The sequence below is a fragment of the Artemia franciscana genome, chromosome 3 (genome assembly GCF_032884065.1).
Source record: "Artemia franciscana chromosome 3, ASM3288406v1, whole genome shotgun sequence".
Lineage (NCBI taxonomy): Eukaryota > Metazoa > Arthropoda > Branchiopoda > Anostraca > Artemiidae > Artemia > Artemia franciscana.
In genome coordinates this window covers 42,222,186-42,245,696 of record NC_088865.1, presented here as the reverse complement: position 1 = coordinate 42,245,696, position 23,511 = coordinate 42,222,186, and the positions used below count along the sequence as shown (strand labels likewise).

General features: G+C 34.4%; 1 protein-coding gene across 1 annotated transcript in view; it reads left to right on the top strand.

Annotated features, from left to right (window-relative positions):
* The window catches only part of LOC136025279 (putative carbonic anhydrase-like protein 1), a 144,921-nt gene that overhangs the window by 35,035 nt on the left and 86,375 nt on the right, over positions 1–23,511 (top strand). The window contains exon 3 of the mRNA XM_065701161.1: positions 7,213–7,263. Coding sequence (XP_065557233.1) covers positions 7,213–7,263 — 51 coding nt within the window. The remainder of the gene's footprint in view (positions 1–7,212; positions 7,264–23,511) is intronic.

The following is a 23,511-nucleotide window of genomic DNA, read 5'->3' as shown; positions in this document are numbered from 1 at the left end:
ACAGACAGTTATACATTATTTTAGAAGGACTCATTCGAAAGACAATTCAAAGATCAAGTGCTCATTTTATACAACAACAAAAATAATCACACCACATCAAAGTCCAAAATTTGAGCAAAGAGTCAACTCCCTTCATACACAGAATGGTTTCTGTTAGTTTTAAGTTTTATTTTTTTTTTCTTCTGCTTTCATTTTCCATTCTAGCTTTCATTTTTACTTTTGTTTGTTTTTTAACTAAATTCTTATAGAAGTTCTTTGAATGCATTATCTGGAATATAAATATGCTGCGACTGATCTACTGAAATGCAAATTATACTTTGACTGGGTTAAATGAACCGTATGGGCTTAAAGACATTCATGAATGGGTTATATATCTAACAATGTTTGGTAAAACTAAACATTATATTTAACTATCTAACAGAATCTGAATCTAATCTCAAATTATTAATAATATTTAAACCAAAGACAAAGTTATTAGTCACACCGTCAAACCCAACCCAAACGGAATCCCTCAAATTTTCATACTGAGTGATGAGAACCTGAAAACAATGTTTTTACGTCAACTAAATATAGAAGTCTCTTCTTTTAACTGAAGCACACTCAATCGAATCGATAAAATGCATAATCTTAATTTTTTATTACTTGATAGAATTAAAAGTCTCTCTCACGCGTTTGGTGTTGAATATTTAATTATATTAAGATTAGTTGAAGAAGACAACAGAAAATATGATTTTCGGACTGGAAGGCGCTTCGGGAAAAATCTTTACTGACAATTTGCTTTTTGAGCCCAAATTCACAAATATAAATCACTTGAACTGTCGGTAAGTCGAAAGCAACAACGTATGACATCGCTATGTTAAAAGCAACCATATTAACGGGTATAATATGATGATGTATAAGCCGCAAAACTACAATTTTTCAACTACATGGTTTTTCAACTTACAAAATGAAACTATAGTTTTTTTTTAACTATAATTAGGTAGGTGATAGAATATAATATGGAAAACTGAATGGAAAAACGTGGATTATTAGCATAAGTTGTTAGTATTCTTTGGATCCTCGTCAATTAATTGCACCATTTCCAACATAAATTAATGTATACATGCGTATAGAACATCATATACGATATCAACTTATCACAAATTGACTCTAACTACATATCGTTTCCCCCCCTACACGGAGATTCAAATGCCTACAATTAAGCTTTTTAAGGTTCAAGGATTATTCTTCCCATTATAGATCATTGTGCTTGGTACAAATCTGTTTGTGACTGTTCATCGATAAGCCTTTTCCTATCTAGTGAACCATCATAACGAGCACTAAATGAAAGTTAATCCAAGAAGAAAAATCATTCCACTTTTATCCAGCTGCAGCAATTCGCGTTAGAAATTCACCATTTTTCAGAGATGAAAAAGCATAATGAAAATGAAGCATGTTAGCCGTTTTTGTTTCGCATGGTGGGGAGTGGAGTTGCCTTCGTCTTAGAATCTGAAAGAAAAAGCAGTTTCTGAATTTTGGGATCAAAATTGGTTAATTAAATGACCAGTTCAAAATAAATTCTTCAAGGATAAATTTGCAGCTTGTCACGCCTATTATTTACAAAATTAAAAATTTTGAATACCTTTCTAACTGGGACTGGTTTGACCAGCAAATACAAAAACACAACAGCGTGTTACTATTAAATTGCTCAGTGTTTATATACCTCCAAGTGTGCCGTATGATGATTTCACAGAAGGTTTCAAAGTCTTCTAATGATGGTTCAGAGGTCACAGCAAGAGTTTTTATGCATCGGTGATTTTAATTTGGATTTTTTATCTCGGGGGTTTTAACTTAGATTTTTTTTTTTTTTTGGTTTCTTATGATCTTTTCCCACAGTAACAATATCTACCAGGATCACGGACAATCTACTACCCTGATTGACAATGTGTTTGTCTGTTTAAAGTATACCTGAAAGGCGCTTTCTAATATTGTAGTGAATTCTGAATCTGATCATTTCCCAGTGGTATTTAGTTTGGATCATGCAAGTGTCACGCCTGAAAAAGCAAAATAAAATTGCTTGAGAGATTAGACCTGAAAACGTTCGCATGTTTAAAGAAAAAATATGTGCAGCATCTTTTGAATCTGTCTTGAACCAGGAAGACCCGCGTGAAACTTTGCGCAACTTAGTAGCATCATAACTACTGCATATGATAAAACTTGCCACTGAAGACACTCAGGCAGAGACCAAATATGCAGAGAAAACCACGGATTGATGATGAGCTAGTTGACTTATTTGAAGAGCTGAACAGTGCGTTCCAAAATTGTTTGAGATCTTCAAAGGAGGAAGATACTGCCCATTTGAAAAAGATTCAGAATATGGTGAACTCCCTGAAAAGGATAAAAAAGAAACAGTTACTCGGCACTTTTTGAGGAAAATAAAGGAGATCCGAAAAGCACTTGGAAGGTTATCAATGAACTGGATAGCGGTCCTTGGAGAACTCAAGACCCTTGAACTGAATTCGAAGGAGCGGTCGGAAGAGGGATAGGCAAGAGCTGTTTGACAAGTTTGGTGATTATTTTACTGTTTTTGGAACGAAGATACAAGCGGAAACTAAAAATTCTCAAGCTATCATGAACGTCAAGTTGTTGGCTGGTGGGCGGGGCGTGGGAAGGGAATGGAATTTCGTCCCTTTGATTCAGCTGAATAAAAAAAAGATCATCAGCTCGATTGGATCTAACGGTGCTGGGTTGGATGGTATTAACCTGAAAACAATCCGATCAATCCTGGTGTACATTCTTCCTGGGTTAGTGCACCTAATAAATTTATCACTAGAGAAGGGAATTTTTCCTAAAATATTGAAAACAGCAAAGATTCTCCCTCTCTACAAAGCGGGCATTCAAATAGATATATCTAACTGGAGGCCTTTTTCTATTTTGCCAGTGTTTTCGAAAGTTTATGAGAAAGTTAAACATGGAAGACTTTATGATCACCTCACGAGCCTGCATGTATTGTATGAAGGCCAGTTTGGATTCCGAAAGGGCTGTTCGACTTCGCATGCTGTACAGCATCTTTTAGAAAAATGTTAATTTAGCTTTAGAAAAGGGTGAGTATTGTATTAGTATTTTTATAGATTTTTAAAAAAGCATTTGACACGACTGATTTCAATATTTTATTGGACAGATTAAGAGATTTTGGTGTAAAGTGGAGATGTTTGGATTGGTTTCGTTCGTTTTTTTAATGGTAGGTCAGTGAGGACAAATCTAAGAGAGAAGTTTTCCAGGTTTTACTTGTTTTCTGTGGAGTCACTCAGGGTTTTGTCTTAGGACCCCTTTTATTTTTAATGTATGTCGAGAGTATGCGATTCTTTATTCCTAGTGCGTAAAGACATCTTTCGCAGACAATATAGACTTATTGTGGCAGCGAAGACTCTTGTACAATTGGTCTAGAATACAAACAGAGCTCTGCAAGGGTTGAGTGAGTTTGTAGGTACCGGCTTATTTAGCATTAACGCAGCAAAGAGCGATTATATTCTGTTTAATCGGACTGGTGTATCTCCAAATCTTCCCTTTGCAATAGCAATAAATGGTTCTTTATAAAGCGGGTTGAGGAAGTGCGGTACCTAGGATTCATTCTCGATCAAAAACTCAGCTAGAGAAGACACGCTAACGTGGTTACGTGTAAGGTAGTGCGTGGTCTTGGGATCTTAAGGCGTTTTCAACATTTTTTACCTTCTTGTATTTTAGTTCTATTAAATAAAAAAAACTAGTTTTTTTAACTGAAAGTAAGGAGCGATATTAAAACTTAAAACGAACAGAAATTACTCCGTGTATGAAAGGGTCTGTTCCCTTCTCAGCGCCCCGCTCTTTACGCTAAAGTTTGACTCTTTCTCTCAATTCTACTGTATTAAACAGTAGAAAAAAACTTTAGCGTAAAGAGCGGGGCGTTGAGAAGGGAACAGGCCCTTTCATACACGGAGTAATTTCTGTTCGTTTTAAGTTTTAATGTCGCTCCGTAATTTCAGTTAAAAAAAACTAGTTTGTCTTGTTAATTTAATTTCTGAACGGGTTTGAATTAATGTATGTTTGATTTTGGCTCTCCACACATAAATTATTCAAATGAAATTTGCATATTAATTCTATTTTAGCTATATGGCTTTCTCTTTGTTTTGATCAGATGATTTTGAGAAAATAGGGGTGGGGGAGCGAACGTCTAAATTTTTAACTATTGTTTTTAGTAGTAAAAAATATAAGTAACTTAAGAATTAACTTACATAACGAACTTGTATTTTCGTATACTTTTTTTATGTATATGAGCGGGTTTGTCCCCTTGTTAATAACTCGCTCTTTACACTAAAGCTTAAATTTTGTCTCAATTCTTTAAGAATGACCCCTGAATCAGCAAGGCCTTAGAATAAATAGTTGATATTACTAAAAATACTTTAGCGTAGAGAGTGAGGTATTTAGGAGGAGAAGAACCCCTCATATGCCTAATAATCTCTGTTCGTTTTAAGTTTCAATGCTACTCCTTACTTTCAGTTGAAACAACATGTTGATATTTATTTTTTCATTTTTTTTTATAATAATGCTAGAAAATCCTGCACCCCATTTATTGAATTTCTCTTCCCCCGTGAAATATTCCTCCAAGGAAAGATCCTCCCACTTAGCCCCTTCCCCTCAATCCCGCCCCAAAACCAAAAAAAACTGAAAACGTCTGTACACTTCCCGAAAACCATTACTGTATGTAAATACTGGTCAAAGTTTGTAACTTGCAGCCCCTCCCCCGGGGACTGTGGGGGAGTAAGCCATCTCCAAAGACATAGTTATTATGATTTTCGACTATGTTGAACAAAATGGCTATCTCAAAATTTTGATCCGTTGACTTTCGGAAAAAATGACCGTGGGAGGGGGCCTAGGTGCCCTCCAGTTTTTTGGTCACTTAAAAAGGGCACTAGAACCTTTTATTTCCTTTAGAATGAGCCCTCTTGTGACATTCTAGGACCATTTGGTCGATACGATGACCCCTGGAAAAAAAAACAAATAAACACGCACCCGTGATCGGTCTTCTGGCAAAAAATACGAAGTTCCACATTTTTGTAGATAGGAGCTTGAAACTTTTACAACTGGGTTGTCTGATACGCTGAATGCGATGGTGTAATTTTTGTTAAGATTCTGTGACTTTTAGAGGATGTTTTTCCCTATTTTCCAAAATAAGGCAAATTTTCTCAGGCTCGTAACTTTTGATAAATAAGACTAAATTTGATGAATTTTGTATATTAAAAATAGGCATAAAAATCCAATTCTTTTGATGCATCTTTTAGTATCAAAATTCCGTTTTTAAGAGCTTCGTTTACTATTGAGCCGGGTTGCTCCTGACTACAGTTCGTTACCACGAACTGTTTGATTATATTACTTTTTGATTGTGCCGTATATGAATTATGGTTGTATGATTTGGGCTAGTAATGTTACGTCACATTTTTGAACAAGTACAGATTCGGCAAAATAAAGCAGTGAGGTTAATTGGTAAGTATGATACAGGTGTTTTAATGGCAGAGTCGATTTTTAGGAAACTTAGGATTTTTAATGTTGGTGAAATTAGAGATTTTCAGATTGATAATTTTGGTGTTTCAGAGTTTGACTAATTTCGCGCCTGATGTTTTTAATAATTTGTTTTGCTTTAACTCATTTTATCACGGATATGCTACGAGGAATATTGATGACCTAGTAAGTGAGCCAATAAGTACGGTTCGTTCTAGCCATGTGGCTAAGCACACTGGTCCAGGGTCTGGAATTTCTTTTTTCTGGAATTTCCAGACTCAATTCGGTAATCGGAAAGTGTGCCACAAAACCGTTTAAACAAGCATCTCTTTGCGGGCGGTTGGTGAGTGTGGGAATGGATTACGAGAGAAGACAATTTAATTATTTTTGGTCTTTTTTTCTGTTATTAATATATATTTTTTAAGCTATTATTTTATGATTATTATCAATATCTCTTTTTCATTTTCCTTTATTTGTGTTTATTTCTGAGATGATTTGGTTATTTGTATATTTTAGTAATTGTGTACTGGTTGCGTTTTTCAAGCATATTTGTGTTTCGGTTGTAACCGATCGTCAAGTCGGCATAAATTGTATTTAATGAAGATATTGAATCCTGAAATGTTGAATCCTGATTTATAATTTAAAATAGTTAAAATTTTTCTCATTTTTGCAAATCGGTAATTTTGTAGTACCTACGATTGTACTCAAAATCAAAATTTAAGTTAAACACAAAGAATTATAAATGCTCAAAATGTGGCACTTTAATAATGGATTTTCGCTCCCCATATTTTTATAATGTGAATAGATGTTTTGGTATTTATTACTTTTAAATTTAGTTATTTTTAAAGTAAAATGCCCCAGTCCTTTAAAAGACTATTTAGTTCCTTGTATACAGTTTTAATTTCAAGTTCTGTTATTGGTTGTAAATTATTAACCAACCGTTTGACCAGCCCCTTGGCTAATATAAAGTACTTACTTCTCTGAGGACAAAAGACCTTCAAATCCACATGGCTTGGTGGTCTGAAGGTGGTAAGTGTTATGCTGCTCGATCTTTAACGTGTGGCACTGGTATTTATGTCTCCTCGGCCGTATTGACCGTATTTGTTGTGGTATTTACTTGCCCTCTCCCCCCACCTACTAAAAGAAGAAAGAATATGTTTCTTTAAAATTCTTTCTAGCTACTGGCAAACACTGCACAAACCATGTGGGATGGGGTTATTGATAGGTCGATCGACGGAATGTTCTTGGTGCCAAAGTACTAAAATTTCCGCGTTACTCCATATATTTGATGGTAAAACATTTTGATTGTGCAGTAGGCAGGAATAAAAAGCCACATTTAGGGTGCGGATATCCATCACCTTCTGGGGGTTATGTCTCTCAACCTCATCAACTAAAAATGGCATTGAAAAAAAAAACGTAAATGGGTAACTGCATTAACCTGTGAAGTTTAAGAATATTCAAATATTTAGAAAAATAATAGACATACATCATTTGTTTTATTTTCCTATGTAATTCAGCGTTTTTTCCATGTCTTGCTATCCCTAATTATGCATGGCAACAATTTTGCAGCCTTAATTTTCTGTTTTTAGAGTTTTTTTCTTTAATAAATCACTTGATTGTATTACATCAGTAATATAAAAAAAGGAAGAAAAATTCCTAATTTGTGTATAAGATTCTTTTATATTTTCCTTTTTCTAGTCGTAGCAGCTGCAATATGGCAGGAAGAGTGGACTTACGACGGTATTTCAGGTAAAAATTGATATTTCTACATGTTTAACTAGCTTCCATCTACATCGTTCTAATTATTTGAATTAAATAAAAAAAACGAGTTTTTTTAACTGAAAGTATGGAGCGACATTAAAACTTAAAACGCACAGAAATTACTTCGTATATGAAAGAGGCTGCTTCCTCATCAACGACCCGCTCTTTACGCTAAAGTTTGACTCTTTCTCTCAATTCTTCTTTTTAAAACAGTAAAAAACTTTAGCGTAAAGAGCGGGGCGTTGATGAGGAAGCAGCCTCTTTCATATACGAAGTAATTTCTGTGCGTTTTAAGTTTTAATGTCGCTCCTTACTTTCAGTTAAAAAAAACTCGTTTTTTTAATTTAATTTCTGAACGTTTTTGAATCAATGCATGTTTTGATTTTGGCTCTCCGCAGAGGAATAATCAAAACGAAATTTTGCATATTTTTTTTGGAGGGGGGGCTAAATGGCTTTCTCATAATTTTGATCGAATGATTTTGAGAAAAAAAGAGCGGGGGCGAAGCCTAGTTGCCCTCCGATTTTTTGGTTAATTAAAAAGGCAACTAGAACTTTTAATTTTTTTACGAATCTTTTTATTGGTAAAAGATTTACGTAACTTATAAATTAGCTTACGTAAAGAACTTTTGTATTCTCATGTTTTTATTACATATATGAGGGGATTCGCCCCATCGTCAGTACCTCGCTCTTTACACTAAAGCTTAAATTTTATCCCAATTCATTAAGAATGACCCCTGAATTACAAAAGCCGTAGAATAAACAGTTGAAATTACTAAAAATACTTTAGCGTAAAGAGCTAGGTATCATAAGGAGGTGAGCCCCTTATATGGGTAATAATTTCTGTTTGTTTTAAGTTTCATTGCTGTTCCTTACTTCCAGGTGAAAAAGCTTTTTCACATTTATTTTTTAATTTTTTTTTAAATAATGCTAGTAAATCCTGCTCTCCCTTCATGGAAGTTTTCTTCTCCCATGACAAATTCTCGATGGAAAGTTCCCCCAGCATATCCCCCTCTTCTCAACCCCTCCCCCCAACCAAAAAAATCCTCCTGAAAACGCCTGTATACTTCCCAATAACCATTACTATATGTAAGCACAGGTCAAAGTTTGTAACTTGTTGCCCCTCCCACGGGGCCTGTGGGGGAGTAAGTCGTCCCCAAAGACATAGTTATAAGGTTTTTCGACTACGCTGAATAAAATGGCTATCTCAGAATTTTGATCCGTTGACTTTGGGATAATAATTAGCGTGGGAGGGGGCCTAGGTGCCCTCCAATTTTTTTGGTCACTTAAAAAGGGCACTAGAACTTTTCATTTCCGTTAGAATGAGCCCTCTTGCAACATTCTAGGACAACTGGGTCGATACGATCACCCCTGGAAAAAAAAAATTAAAAAAAAAAAAAAAATAAATAAATAAAAAAAAAAAAAAACAAATAAACACGCATCCGTGATCTGCCTTCTGGCAAAAAATGCAAAATTCCACATTTTTGTAGATAGGAGCTCGAAACTTCTACAATAGGGTTCTCTGATACGCTGAATCTGATAGTGTGATTTTCGTTAAGATTCTATGACTTTTAGGGGGTGTTTCCCCCTATTTTCTAAAATAACGCAAATTTTCTCAGGCTCGTAACTTTTGATGGGTAAGACTAAACTTGATGAAACTTATATATTTAAAACCAGCATTAAAATGCGATTCTTTTGATATAGCTATTGGTATCAAAATTCCATTTTTTAGAGTTTTGGTTACTATTGAGCCGGGTCGCTCCTTACTACAGTTCGTTACCACGAACTGTTTGATTAAAAAGACGTGTTCAAAGAATTGTCACAGCATGTCCATTATTGATTTATTTGAAGCACTAAAACAATGCTTTTCAGAATCATTTCAAAATTTTCATCAGACTACCAAAATAACGTTTAACTTTTAATTATATATATAAATATAAATAAATATATAAACATATTATATATATATATATATATATATATATATATATATATATATATATATATATATATATATATATATATATATATATATATATATATATAGCCCTGGTGTTGGATTGTCGCCTCTGAATTATTTGTCTTTTTTATTGTTTTAATGTTCGGTAAATGACGACTTATACTTACTTACGACACGACTGCCTGTCTATGAATTATTCTTTATGGTTGATTGTGTATGGCTATGCTGTTTGACCTATTTAATCGGATGGACGAGTAGGGTTAAGGCCTCATTCAAGTACTGATCTATATTAATTACCAAAGTAGGAAAACAGTCTTCCTTTCTCCTTCTGTCTTAATTTTTTTTATTATATGTTTTTTTGTTTTTTTTTGTTTTTTATGGTGGATATTTATTTCTTTGTTTGTGCGGTCCAAGCCGGTGGTGCTGATCTCCCTTTCATGGCCCTTCAGCCAGGAAGTGCAATGGGGGTGGGCAACCAAACTGTGCTTTCACACACCCTTCTTGATTACCTTCCCCTGATTTCTCCAAGTATCCATTTAGAAAAACATAATATATATATATATATATATATATATATATATATATATATATAATATATATATATATATATATATATATATATATATATATATATATATATATATATATATATATATATATATATATATATATATATATATATATATATATATATATATATATATATATATATATATATATATATATATATATATATATATATATATATATATATATATATATATATATATATATATATATATATATAATCCTCTTCTTGATGTCTTGGCGTCACCATAGGTTAGATAATATAACCTATTGCGTAGTTTGTGGCATCTTTGTAAGTTTGTGCTGGATTTTGTGCTGCATTTTATTGGCTTCGAAGAATATGATGGCGCTTGTCTTCTAACAGTACAATTTTTTGCTCTTCATTCAATTTTTGTCATGTTCTGATACTATTCACGTTCTCACTATCACTTGTAATTATTGCTGCGCCTTATCTTCTAATTGCATATTTCTTTGTTCAAGCTGTGGCATATCTTTTAACTTTACATTTCTTTGTTCTTTCCCCTTCATGTTTAATTCGTTCTACTCCTCGTTTTCGCATGGCTTGTGCCGCATATTTTTTTTGTTCTTCACTTTTGTTTTTAACTTGTTTTAATTCTTGCTGCCGCTTATCTTCGAACCGGATGTTTCTTTGGTCTTCACCTTTGTTTTTACTCGCTGTAATTGGCTCTGTTCCTTATGTAATGTTTCATGCGTCATAGATTTAAAAAATTTTTTACAGGCCAGGAAATCCCAGGATGCCAATTTTCTAAAATATGTTTGACAAGTTCTGATTCTCACTGTAGCTTATAATCCTCACTGCCAATGTTCATATGATCGTATATGTCTTTTAACCAGACATTCCTATGTTCTTCGCTTTCAATTTTGGCTCATTGTAATTGTGGTTGTCGCCAGTAATCTAACCATGTATTTCCTATTGTAGTCGACATATTGTAGATAAATTCATTCTTTATTCAGCAAGTTCTTCCATAACAAAACTTGCCGAATTCTCATTCGAGCAAGGTCTTTTTCCAAATGTTCCTTAGTGCTCTTCGGTTTTATTCTATACAGAGGTGGATTGATTGACAAAAAAGAAATGACCCAGCGAATAATTGGCGAATTTCTATGTCATATATGTTTAGTAAAATCTTTGACAAGAATGTGTTTTTTTGTCTCATTGTTTTTCAAATTCCAAATATGTTCTGCCTGATTCACCATTTGATTACCGAACAAAGTACTATACAGAGACTGCGTATGTTACCCTTTGAAAATTTCTAAATTGTGCCTTAGATCCTGGATCAATTCCTGCTGCTTTATCCTAGGATTTATTAAGGCATTTGAATTGCTAACCGAACAAAAATCTTTGTTGTAGCTGTCTCATTTGGATACAAGTAGGAATACATTTTTTTGGTTTACATTCTCCTTAAATAGTAGAAATATTCCTTTGAGTGACTTTTCTGCTCACTCTCAAAAGCAGATTATGGTGCCCTTTAGGCACCAGTTCTATGGCCAATGCTAGTATTGTTCTCAGCAAAAACTTTTTACATGACAAAAGAAGAAACCTTTAGGTTGCTGTAGACTGTGTCATCCAGAACCTTCTCATGCCTATAATGAATATATTAGTTCGCCTTTTCTGGACGTCGTTATTTCTTGTGCTGATGACACCAGCTCTGGTGTTTCCAAGGGGATTGAATCTGAACTTTAGCTACATGCAGTATATTATTTCCAGAGAGTAATTTAACGGTTTCTGGCATGTAAATCTGGCATGTGTGAAACGCGCTGAATTAGATTGCATGCCTCCTTAATGCTGTTCGTGGTGGATCTCCTTTAAAACATGGAAGCACTTGTGGTCTTCAGTGGCTAAGCAGAATGCACAACAGAATGCACAGCAAAAGCATCTGATAGTAACCATTTACAGTCTTAATAACATATCTGGACCGATTTTACCATACAGTCGGCTTTTTGAGAAGAAGAGCTTGGAGCTTGCATATGCAGCAACCCATGTTAAGGACCTTCTTTTGAAGAAAGTATTATTGATAGATTTGTAAATAGTCGAAATAGGATGCAAAAATTTGTTGTAAAGTACTAATAGTGTTTCTGTAAAGGAAGTTTTGCAGATAGTCTTACAGAACTGACAGCTTAATAACAGATAGAAGCACAGTCATACAACTTTCAGTATCGGTGAGGTGCGGTGGCTTAATTAAAAATGAATTTTTTTCTAAACGAGCCAACCCCCCCCCCCACTTCCTTCAAAAGTCCTGCATACGCCGCTCCCTCCATCTAAGAATTTCGTATGGGAATGGGTATTATATTTTTTATCAACTTTTTTTTTCTCTATTTATTTGTTTGAATTCAAGCAAAACCTGTATGAACGTACGCTGCATCCCAATCAAGGTAAGGAGATTCCTGTGGCTGGTCAATAGGACTGAGTTGGGGGGAGCCTCTTGTAACTTAGATATAGTTTATTTTTATGTAGTTTTAAATTACTCTTATATGAATCCATCTTCCCCGAAGGAAGTGACAACCGACCCCTAAGGTATGGATGCTGTTAAATTTTTTGCAGTTTTACTTACAGTCATCTAAATCTAACATGGAATAAGTCATCAAAATTTTATCGTTCCAAATTCTAGGTATATAAACAAGTTGTCCCCCGACACTCCTCTGCTTACCCCGAACTTGCCTACATGATGCATATTTTGTTTTTGGTAGCAATAGTTTTTTATATTTACTCAAAAATAGCTTTAAAATTGGATACACAGTTTTTTTGTGTAATTAAGCTTAGACCTAAAACGAACAGAAAGTTTTCCTGTATTTGGGGGGTCTGACCCCTTCTCAACCTCTCGTTCTTTGGGCTAAACTTTTATTTTTTGTCCCAATACTTTGTGAACCACTTCTGAAACACTAGGATTGTTGAATTAGAATAAGAAGCTTTTTATAAACACTACAAAACTTTTGCTTAAGGAATGAGGGGCTGAGGAGGGGGTATCCGACGTCATACATAAAATAATTTTTGTGCGTTTTATTTTTCTCATTATTTTCAGTTGAAAAACATTTTTTTTATTTGATCGATGTCAAATCATCCCAAGCATAATCAAGGTTTAGGGCACCGGCCCCATAAGCCCCCAAATTCTTGCTTTTAAATGGCACACATCAGTAATTTCAAATTGATTGGTAGCACCCCACTTTTTCAGTTTCTCTGCTTAAGGATCGCCTCCCTTCTGCCTACACAATGACCCCCAGCCTTCCTTCATAATAGCTGAAGCACAATTACACATTGCTAAACATAATTTCATGAAAAATTAAGTGAATCGACTTAGTTAAATCAAGTATTAAGATAAATATCCATTTTAACCATTTATAAACAAATACAACGTAGAAACAATAGGGAAAGTTTTTTCAAGACAATGGAAATTATTTATGTAGATATTTCGGCCCTATGTCCAAGGGCCGTCTTCAGCACAATACAATACTATATATATATATAAAAGAACTTACATCAAATTGTGAGAATTAAAACTGAATATAAAAACACTTATTAAAACAATTTTTTTTTTTAAAAATATAGCCCTAGCATCCTTACTTCAGCGAAGTTCAACCAGGACTGGCGAAAAGAATGAAATGAAGAAATATAAGCTCATTCAAACTAAAGAGAATAAAATGATTAGATGCAATTTCTTAAAGCTAATCTTGCTTGTTTAGCAGCCTGTCTCAAAGGCCTTTTCGTAGTTGGTTCAGTACTATTATAAATTGGTTTAGTAAAATATTTTGTTAGATCATTTTTAATTAAATTTGAGTATAAAGAATTTAATGAGTATTCCCCCAAGTCCCTGTTCAAAGAAATATTTTTATTTATTTTGAGATTAATTTCAATTGATTCTCGAACCACCTGTTTTATTCCCAAATCATTACTAATGAGTGAAGAGTTTTCAAAAAGTATCATGTGGGACGGATTATTAAATATATGCCAACCTAGAGCAGAATCAAAGGAATTGTTGGAACCATTTGAAATTAAGGCCTTGTCTATGTCATTTTTATGCTGTTGTAACCTTTTGTCTAGATTCTGATGGGTCCTGCCGACATAGTATTTTCCGCAATCACAGGGTATTTGATAGACCCCTCTTTGGCGAGTAACTGGGGTCTTATCTTTACCCGAATTTAAGAAATTGATGATTTTAAAATTATTAGTAAAAACTACGTACAGATTATTTTTTGTGCAAATATTTTTTAATTTTGTTGTAATCTTTGGGATATACGGAAGATAGACAATATTTGAGGGCTTATCAATAGCCTCACATTGTGAAGTATCTTCTTCGATTTTACAAGAATGTCTTTTTATTCTACGGCTAATTATTTTATTTACAAAAGGAATGGGGTATCCATTACCAAAAAGAATATCTCTGATAAAATTTATTTCTGCATTTATATATGAATGGGAGCAAATATTTAGGGCACGATCAATGAGGGAAATTACAACTGCTCTTTTAACTTGTGGGGGGTGATTTGAATTAAAGTGAAGATATCTATTGTTTTGTGTTGGCTTTCGATATATAGTAAAATCCAGTTCATCAGCTTTACGAATAATTAATACATCTAAAAACGGTAGTTTATTTTCAATTTCAACTTCAAGGGTGAACTGCAAATTTCGGTCATAAGTGTTAAGATGATCTAAGAAGCCCCGAAGTTCAGCTTCCCCATAATTCCAAAGTGAAATTACGTCATCCATATAACGACCCCAATAGACATGTTTTAGAAAATAAGAATTCAATGCCCAATTCTCAAGATTCTCGACGTAAATATTTGCTAGTAGCCCGGATAAAGGTGCCCCCATGGGTAATCCATTTTTTTGCTGATAAAAAGAATCGCGAAATTGAAAATACATAGAAAACTTATTACAAATTTTAACAAGAGTCATTAAAACTTCACAATCAATTCCTGTCGCTGAAGTCTCGATCAAGTGGTAATTTTCTTCTATTTTGTTTTTTAATAATTCCTCTGAAATAGTTACATCTATATTTGTATACATGGAAACAATGTCGAAACTACTAACTATTGTGTTTTCTGAAATACTTGTGTTGCTAAGTTTTTTAATCAAATCTGCCGAGTTATGAATATAGGAATTTTGAGAATACAATAAAGGTTTGAAAGCTGCACAAAGCCATTTTCCAATATTGGCAGCGGGAGCTTTAGTACAAGCTACAATAGGTCTTAAGGGAATACCCTGTTTATGTATTTTTGGTAAACCGTAGAGTTTAGGAATAGATATCACAAAACAATAGATATCTTCACTTTAATTCAAATCACCCCCCACAAGTTAAAAGAGCAGTTGTAATTTCCCTCATTGATCGTGCCCTAAATATTTGCTCCCATTCATATATAAATGCAGAAATAAATTTTATCAGAGATATTCTTTTTGGTAATGGATACCCCATTCCTTTTGTAAATAAAATAATTAGCCGTAGAATAAAAAGACATTCTTGTAAAATCGAAGAAGATACTTCACAATGTGAGGCTATTGATAAGCCCTCAAATATTGTCTATCTTCCGTATATCCCAAAGATTACAACAAAATTAAAAAATATTTGCACAAAAAATAATCTGTACGTAGTTTTTACTAATAATTTTAAAATCATCAATTTCTTAAATTCGGGTAAAGATAAGACCCCAGTTACTCGCCAAAGAGGGGTCTATCAAATACCCTGTGATTGCGGAAAATACTATGTCGGCAGGACCCATCAGAATCTAGACAAAAGGTTACAACAGCATAAAAATGACATAGACAAGGCCTTAATTTCAAATGGTTCCAACAATTCCTTTGATTCTGCTCTAGGTTGGCATATATTTAATAATCCGTCCCACATGATACTTTTTGAAAACTCTTCACTCATTAGTAATGATTTGGGAATAAAACAGGTGGTTCGAGAATCAATTGAAATTAATCTCAAAATAAATAAAAATATTTCTTTGAACAGGGACTTGGGGGAATACTCATTAAATTCTTTATACTCAAATTTAATTAAAAATGATCTAACAAAATATTTTACTAAACCAATTTATAATAGTACTGAACCAACTACGAAAAGGCCTTTGAGACAGGCTGCTAAACAAGCAAGATTAGCTTTAAGAAATTGCATCTAATCATTTTATTCTCTTTAGTTTGAATGAGCTTATATTTCTTCATTTCATTCTTTTCGCCAGTCCTGGTTGAACTTCGCTGAAGTAAGGATGCTAGGGCTATATTTTTTAAAAAAAAAATTGTTTTAATAAGTGTTTTTATATTCAGTTTTAATTCTCACAATTTGATGTAAGTTCTTTTATATATATATATAGTATTGTATTGTGCTGAAGACGGCCCTTGGACATAGGGCCGAAATATCTACATAAATAATTTCCATTGTCTTGAAAAAACTTTCCCTATTGTTTCTACGTTGTATTTGTTTGTTATGGAAAGGCAGTGTGGTCTTCGTCGCTATTTTTTAACCATTTATCTTGTATAAATTACGTGACTTTTCAGGAACAAACGCACAACCATGTGCCATTACTTCCTCTGTAATTGGGAAGCTTATTACACTATACAATATTTTGATACTTTTAAATATAATGAATGTTTTAGAATTTTCGGTCGATAGAAACTTGGTCCTCTCTGACCCAAAATCGTATCTTGGTGCCAAAAAAAGGAAGAAGCCCCCAACCAGTCTTCTAAGACCATCAACTTAATACAACTCGACCCCCCCCCCTGGGATAAATGATAATTGAACAAATATTCGTGAAATTTCATATTTTAGTAGATAGGAGCATGACAATTCTACAGAGTGTTCTTGGTAAGCTGGATCTAACGATGTGATTTTAATCACCATGTTTTACCTTTTTTATTGTTGTTTCACCCCCTTTTTAAGAATAATACCAATTTTTCTGGCTCTTGATGAGTAACATTAAAATTACGGAAGTTTACATACTTGGAATCAGCATGGAAATCTATTTCTTCTTGTTTATGAATTGCCATAAAAATTTCTTTTTTTTTGAAATTTTGGTTTCTATTTGTCCGTGTCACACCTTAGTTACAGTTCGTTACCATTAACTACTGGATTTTAATGTTGCTTCTCTCTCTGAGCTCCAAGGGGATAGCTCCTTTCCCTTCATCAAATTCTAAGCAACCTTAGATGTGCTAATCATTATATGCAGCATAACACAATCTAATAGTTAATTACTTTTCTAAAAATGATACCTTTCATACTTCTGAAACAATCAACAGTATTTTCACGGCCAATTTATTATTCTAAGGGTATTTTTTTTATTTTTCAATTTCAAGCACATTGAAGCCTTTGAATGAACTTTAATTTAGAATTAGTAATCTGCTTATGAAGTTTGTGCTAATATCTGGATTTCTTAAGGTCTTGTTAAAACTACTTAATTAATACAGTGCTGGCTTTGAAACCATTACGCCATGAAATAGGCTAGACAATTTATTTTCTTCAAATTGAAAAACTATGGAAAGTTTGACTGAGTGAATTTTAGACGAAATTTAGCTGAATGCACAAATATAAAATCTAGTAATGGAAAGTTTATAGAAAGAGAAAAAAAAATAATCTCTTATTCCTTGAGGGTTTGATAGGAGTGACTAAATTACTTCATGAGTCATCTAAGTTTGCTAAACTTAATTATTTTATAACAAATAATGCTGTAAAAATACTAAAATCTGGTTCAAGAGAAAAGAGCAAGAAGAAGAGCACAAAGACTTCAGGAGCAAAGGATTTTTAATGGAGGGCAGTAATGTGGTGAATATGTGTTTTTTACACCTTTGACGAAGGCTATCAGTGACTTCTCGTTATACTTAATTGCCTTAGTGGAAGATAAGGTAGATCCTGGCACTGATTGTGTTTTGATTAGTGGAAGTTTATATTATATCTGGGTTATAAACAGCTTATGGTGACAATCTGTAAACAATGAACGACCTGTGTAAATAGTAACCAAAGCTCAGTGACAAAAAAGGTAAAAGATGCGGCACTAGACCTTTAAGATCCGAAGTGGCGTTGCGGATCTCCGTCTCAAGACCCTTCATCCAGAAAGTGCAGTGGGGGGATGAGTGCCAGTCATCCTGTGCTTTTGCACAACCTTCCTGTTTATCTTCCCCAGATTTCCCCAGGTACCGATTTACAGCTGGAGCTCAATGAAAGGAATGCTAATAATAATATAAAAATCTAAATAATCTGATTTTCTTGGTGAAGCCAGACATTTAACGTTAATTCAGTTTAATGAGGAGGGTGGTGCATCTCATCCCTTCACTCTTTGCACTAGAATTTTTTAAATTTTTTCCCAACTTTTAAAAACCCTTTTCTTGAACAGAAAGAATGTCGAATGTGAATAAGAAGCTTTTCTAAAGTACTAACATTTTTTAACGAAACGAGTTGAAGAAGGGATAGCCCCCATCATATACGAAATTATTTTTGTTAATTTTAAGTTTTAATGTTACTCCTTATTTTCAATAAAAAAACTTGTTATTTTTTAAATTCCTGATCGATTTCAAATCATGCCAAGGCCTAGCCAAGCTATGATTTAGGGTACCGGCCCCATAGACCCTTCAATTTCTTGCTGATAAGCTGTATACATCAATAATCGGATTCACAATTTAAGGAGGTACTTTACTTAGGCAGCTCTAAGGCACTGCCTATGAAAAGGATAAGAAAATTTGCAGAGTCTTATAAATCAAAACTGAAGTTGAGGGAAAAGCGTGTAATCATGATTCAACTTGCACGATCGTATTCAGCCTATCTGGGTTTTAAAGCAGGTAATTTTAGTCTTTTACTTAGAAAAATACTTGATTTTTTTTCCTGATAATAATAGTAACAGATAGGAGTTACTTTTCTCAGGGGTAATCTTGTTTTCCTGGTGGTCGTGGAGCATGAGAAAATCACTCATTCACAAAAATTTCAAAATTTTTTACTTAATTTATAAAATTTCTAGTGCCCTTTTCAAGTAACAAAAGGGATAGCGCCAAAGACAAGAAGATTTTCTATAAAATTTATGGCATAAGAAAAACGCTTTTTTTCTTGAAGAGGGACAAAATTTTATTGAATAATGATTCTGCAACACTGATTGATTGTCAAACAGCGATTGTAACGCTCCAAAATTCAAAGGCCATAACTACCAGGGGTGGCGCATTTGTTCATAAATATATTTGCAGAATACAAAATATTCAGCTATCGTAGACAATTATCTTTGAGTCTCACTCGATTGATTTAATCTTTCGATTAGCTTATTTAGAATATAGTAATGTTAAGCACCAGTCATTTGTGGTAGATGCTTATATTGCTAACTCTCAAATATTTGCTAACTCTCAGTGAGAGATCTTTCACATAAGTATGGAGAAAAAGGCTAGAATCTAACCCAAACCTGAGGAATAAATTTGACTACACCTACAGGGCTGCAAGAGCCACTTCTTACCTTGATTACTTTAATACATCTGAGAGTTCTAAGGTCTTCCAGACCTGTAGTGCTCTTGAGTTGATGACTGCCAGTCGAACCTCCACTGCTTCTTCTCCCACTCTTTGTCAAGTTGGTTTTTGAAGGACTGGATGGAGGGAGCACTGACTGTTGAATCTTTCAGTTTATTCCAATGATTTATGACTCTTCTCGAAAAGAATGTTTGGCGAGTCTTAGATCGGGAGCTTGACTTTGGTAGCTTCTTGAAGTGTCCTCTTGTGTTGTGCTGGCTAGTACTGAGATTGCCTCCAAAGATTGCTGACTTTTTGTTATGTAGCTTGTAAGTAAGCATCATATAGCTGTGCAAGCGTCGGTAAACCAGAGTGGGTAGTTTGAGGTACTTGAGGCGGTCCTCATATGAGGTTGATGCTAGACTTCTTATGAATTTTATTGCTCGTCTCTGTACGTTTTCGATGAGCCTCACATCTTGTTGATAAGAAGGACCAGCAAGACACATGCCAAAATCGAGATGAGGTCTGACGAGAGCCTTGTATAATTTTATAAATATAGATGCCTGTCTGCCGTTGATGGTTCGTTTTAGTAGTCCAGGACTGGAGCTTGCACGGGAAACAACATGCTGGACATGGCTGTGAAATTTAAGTCTATCATCAATCCCTTTCTTCGGTTTTGTTCTTTAGTTGCTCTCTTACTTTGGTGGTTGTAGATCGTGTAGTTTGCCATTGGGTTATTGGGTCCAAGATGTAATACACAGCACTTTCCTACATTAAATTGGAGAAGCCAGTCGTGGGTCCAAAATTTTTAGCTCATCTATGTCGCGCTGGATACTCTGAGGGTATGCAATACCAAAGAGTTTGGCATCATCAGCGAACAGGTGCATGCCATTTTCAATGTGGTTAAATATGTCATTGATGTAAATCAGAAAGAGAGTTGGACCCAGTACAGTTCCTTGTGTACTCCGCTCATTACTTCAGCCTCGTCAGAGTATATTGGTTTACCATCTGTAGCAAATAAGCGAACTTTCTGCTTGCACTTTGTAAGGAAATTCATCAGCCAGTCTACAACAGCCTAATTGATGCCGATAGCGGATATTTTGGAGTGCAGTCGACTGTGAGGAACCTTGTCAAAGGCCTTAGCAAAGTCCAGCAGGAGCAGGTCAGCCGGTTGTCCGTGGTCAATTAGGTCTGTGATTTCCTCGTATGATTCCAAGAGGTTTGTTTCAATTGATTTCCCTGACTGGAAGCCATGCTGCTTGGGGGACAAGATCTTGTTGATTGTCAAATGCTTAAGGATTGAATCATTGACTATGCGCTCAAGTACTTTGACCACGACTGAGGTCAGTCGTCTGCAAGAAAGGCCGAATTGGCTCAATAGCAATCGCGACTCTAAAAACGGAATTTCAATGACAATGAATGCGTTGGCATTCTATAATAAATGTATTGGTATTTTGAGTAAATTGGCATTCTATGCTGATATTCATTAAGCTTAACCCATCAAAAGGTACCAGCCCGAGAAAATTTGCTTTATTTTCAAAAAAGAGGAAAACCACCACCAAATAGAAAAGCGATTACAAAATGAATTCCACATTATTAGATTTAGCATATCAGAGAAACCTACTTTAGTGGTTTCAAGCTCCCAGATGAAAAAATGAGGAATCTTGAAATTTTTATTAAAAGTGATTTTACACATGCATGTTTGTTTTTTTGCCTGAAGTGTGATTGCATCCAACCAAAGGTCCTGGAAGATCAGAAAAGGGCTCATTGGACTGGAAGTTAAACGTTCTCTTGCCTTTTTTTTACTCAACATAAAAATTGGAGGTTACCTAGACCCCTTTCAATGCCTCTTTTCCCTAAAGAGATTCGAAGAAAATTTTGAAATAGCTATTTAATTCAGCGTAGATGAAAGAGAAGGTGAGTATGCCTATTGGCATATGTTGCTTTGTAAACCTCTTTCTTTTTCGCCCATAAGGTGTTTATAGCTCCCCCTTCTCTAAAAACCAACTCATGTCTAACCCCATGACTGACAAAAGTTTTGGATACAAAATTCTGGTTAACGTTTAGATCTAAGCATAGTTACCAAAAAATGTTTTCAAACAGTTCGTGGTAACGAACGGTAGTAAGGAGCGACCCGGCTGAATAGCAATCAAAACTCTAAAAAATGGAGTTTTGATATCAATAGCTACATCAAAAGAATTTCATTTTAATGCTGATTTTAAATATATAAGTTTAATCAAGTTTAGTCTTACCCATGGAAAGTTACGAGCCTGAGAAAATTTGCCTTATTTTAAAAAATAGGGGAAAACAACCCCTAAAAGTCATAGAATCTTAACGAAAATCAAACCATAAGATTCAGCTTATCAGAGAGCCCTGCTGTAGAAGTTTCAAGCTCCTATCTACAAAAATGTGGAGTATTTTTTGCCAGAAGACAAATCACGGGTGCGTGTTTATTTGTTTTTTTTGTTTTTTTTTTTTCCCCAGGGGTCATCGTATCGACCAAGTGGTCCTAGAATGTCGCAAGAGGGCTCATTCTAACGGAAATGAAAAGTTCTAGTGCCCTTTTTAAGTGACCCAAAAAATTGGGGGGCACCTAGGCCCCCTCCCACGCTCATTTTTCTCCAAAGTCAACAGATCAAAATTTTGAGATGGTCATTTTGTTCCGCATAGTCAAAAACCATAATAACTATGTCTTTGGGAATGAATTACTCCCCCACAGTCCCTGGGGGAGGGGCTGCAAGTTACAAACTTCGGCCAGTGTTTACACATAATAATGGTTATTGGGAAGTGTACAGCGTTTTCAGGGGATTTTTTTGGTTTTGGGGGTGGGGTTGAGGGGAGGGAGCTATGTGGGAGGATCTTTCCTTGGAGAAATATGTCATGGGGGAACAGAAATTCAATGAAAAGGGCGCAGGATTTTCTAAAATTACTATAAAAAAAAACAATGAAAAAATAAACATGGAAAAGTTTTTTTCAATTGAAAGTAAGGAGTAGCATTGAAACTTAAAATGAACAGAGATTATTACGCATATGAGGGGTTCTAAAAATACTTTAGCATAAAGAGCGAGGTATTTAGGAGGAGATAAATACCTCGCTCTTTATGCTATAGTATTTTTAGTAATTTCAACTATTTATTCTATGGCCTTTCGGATTAAGGGGTCATTCTTAAAGAATTCGGACAAAACTTACGATTTAGTGTAAAGAGCGAGGTATTAACGAGGGTACAAACCCCCTCATATACAAAATAAAAATTTAAGAATATAAAAGTTTGTTACGTAAGCCAATTCTTAAGTTACGTATTTTTTTTACTAACAAAAACATTCGTTAAAAATAAAAATTTATAGTTGCCTTTTTATGTAACCGAAAAATTGCAGGGCAACTAGGCTTTCCCCACCCCTTATTTCTCAAAATCGTCTGATCAAGACTAAGAGAAAGCCATTTAGCCAAAAAAGGAATTAATATACAAATTTCATTTTAATAATTTATGTGTGGAGAGCCAAAATCAAACACGCGTTAATTCAAAAACGTTCAGAAATTACATAAAAAAACTAGTTTTTTTAACTGAAAGTAAGGAGCGACATTAAAACTTAAAACGAACAGAAATTACTCCGTATATGAAATGGGTTGTCCCCTCCACAATCCCTCGCTCTTTACGCTAAAGTTTGACTCTTTACCACAATTCTGCTTTTAAAACAATTAAAAACTTTAGCGTAAAGAGCAAGGGATTGCGGAGGGGACAACCCATTTCATATACGGAGTAATTTCTGTTCGTTTTAAGTTTTAATGTCGCTCCTTACTTTCAGTTAAAAAAACTAGTTTTTCTTGTGTAATTTCAATAAGGATCCAACATTAAAAAGAAATAAGAAAAAATGACAAAACTCTAGTTTTTATTTTTACAAAACTAATTTACCAAAGATAAAAGGCTACCTTTTTTTGTGTAACCCATCGAAACAGCTGTATTGATTCGGTTAAGCGGAAATGGAGTTTTTTTTGTCTCTTTGAAAACTTCCTCCTGAACTATAAAACCTGGCTCACCGCGAGTCCGTATATTTCAGCTACTTCTCTTGAAATTGCCGGACTATATTTATAAGAATACGAAATATTTAAGGTCTATTCTAGACCATTCATTCAATCAAAGAATCCGTTGCCTATTCTTCCAAACGTACCTAATCTCCACGCACACTTCTCAGACTCAAATATTCCAAAATTATATATAGGCTATATACATACATGTTTTTATAGAACATAATTATTAATTCGTAAATTAGATTATTGATTAAGCTAAGC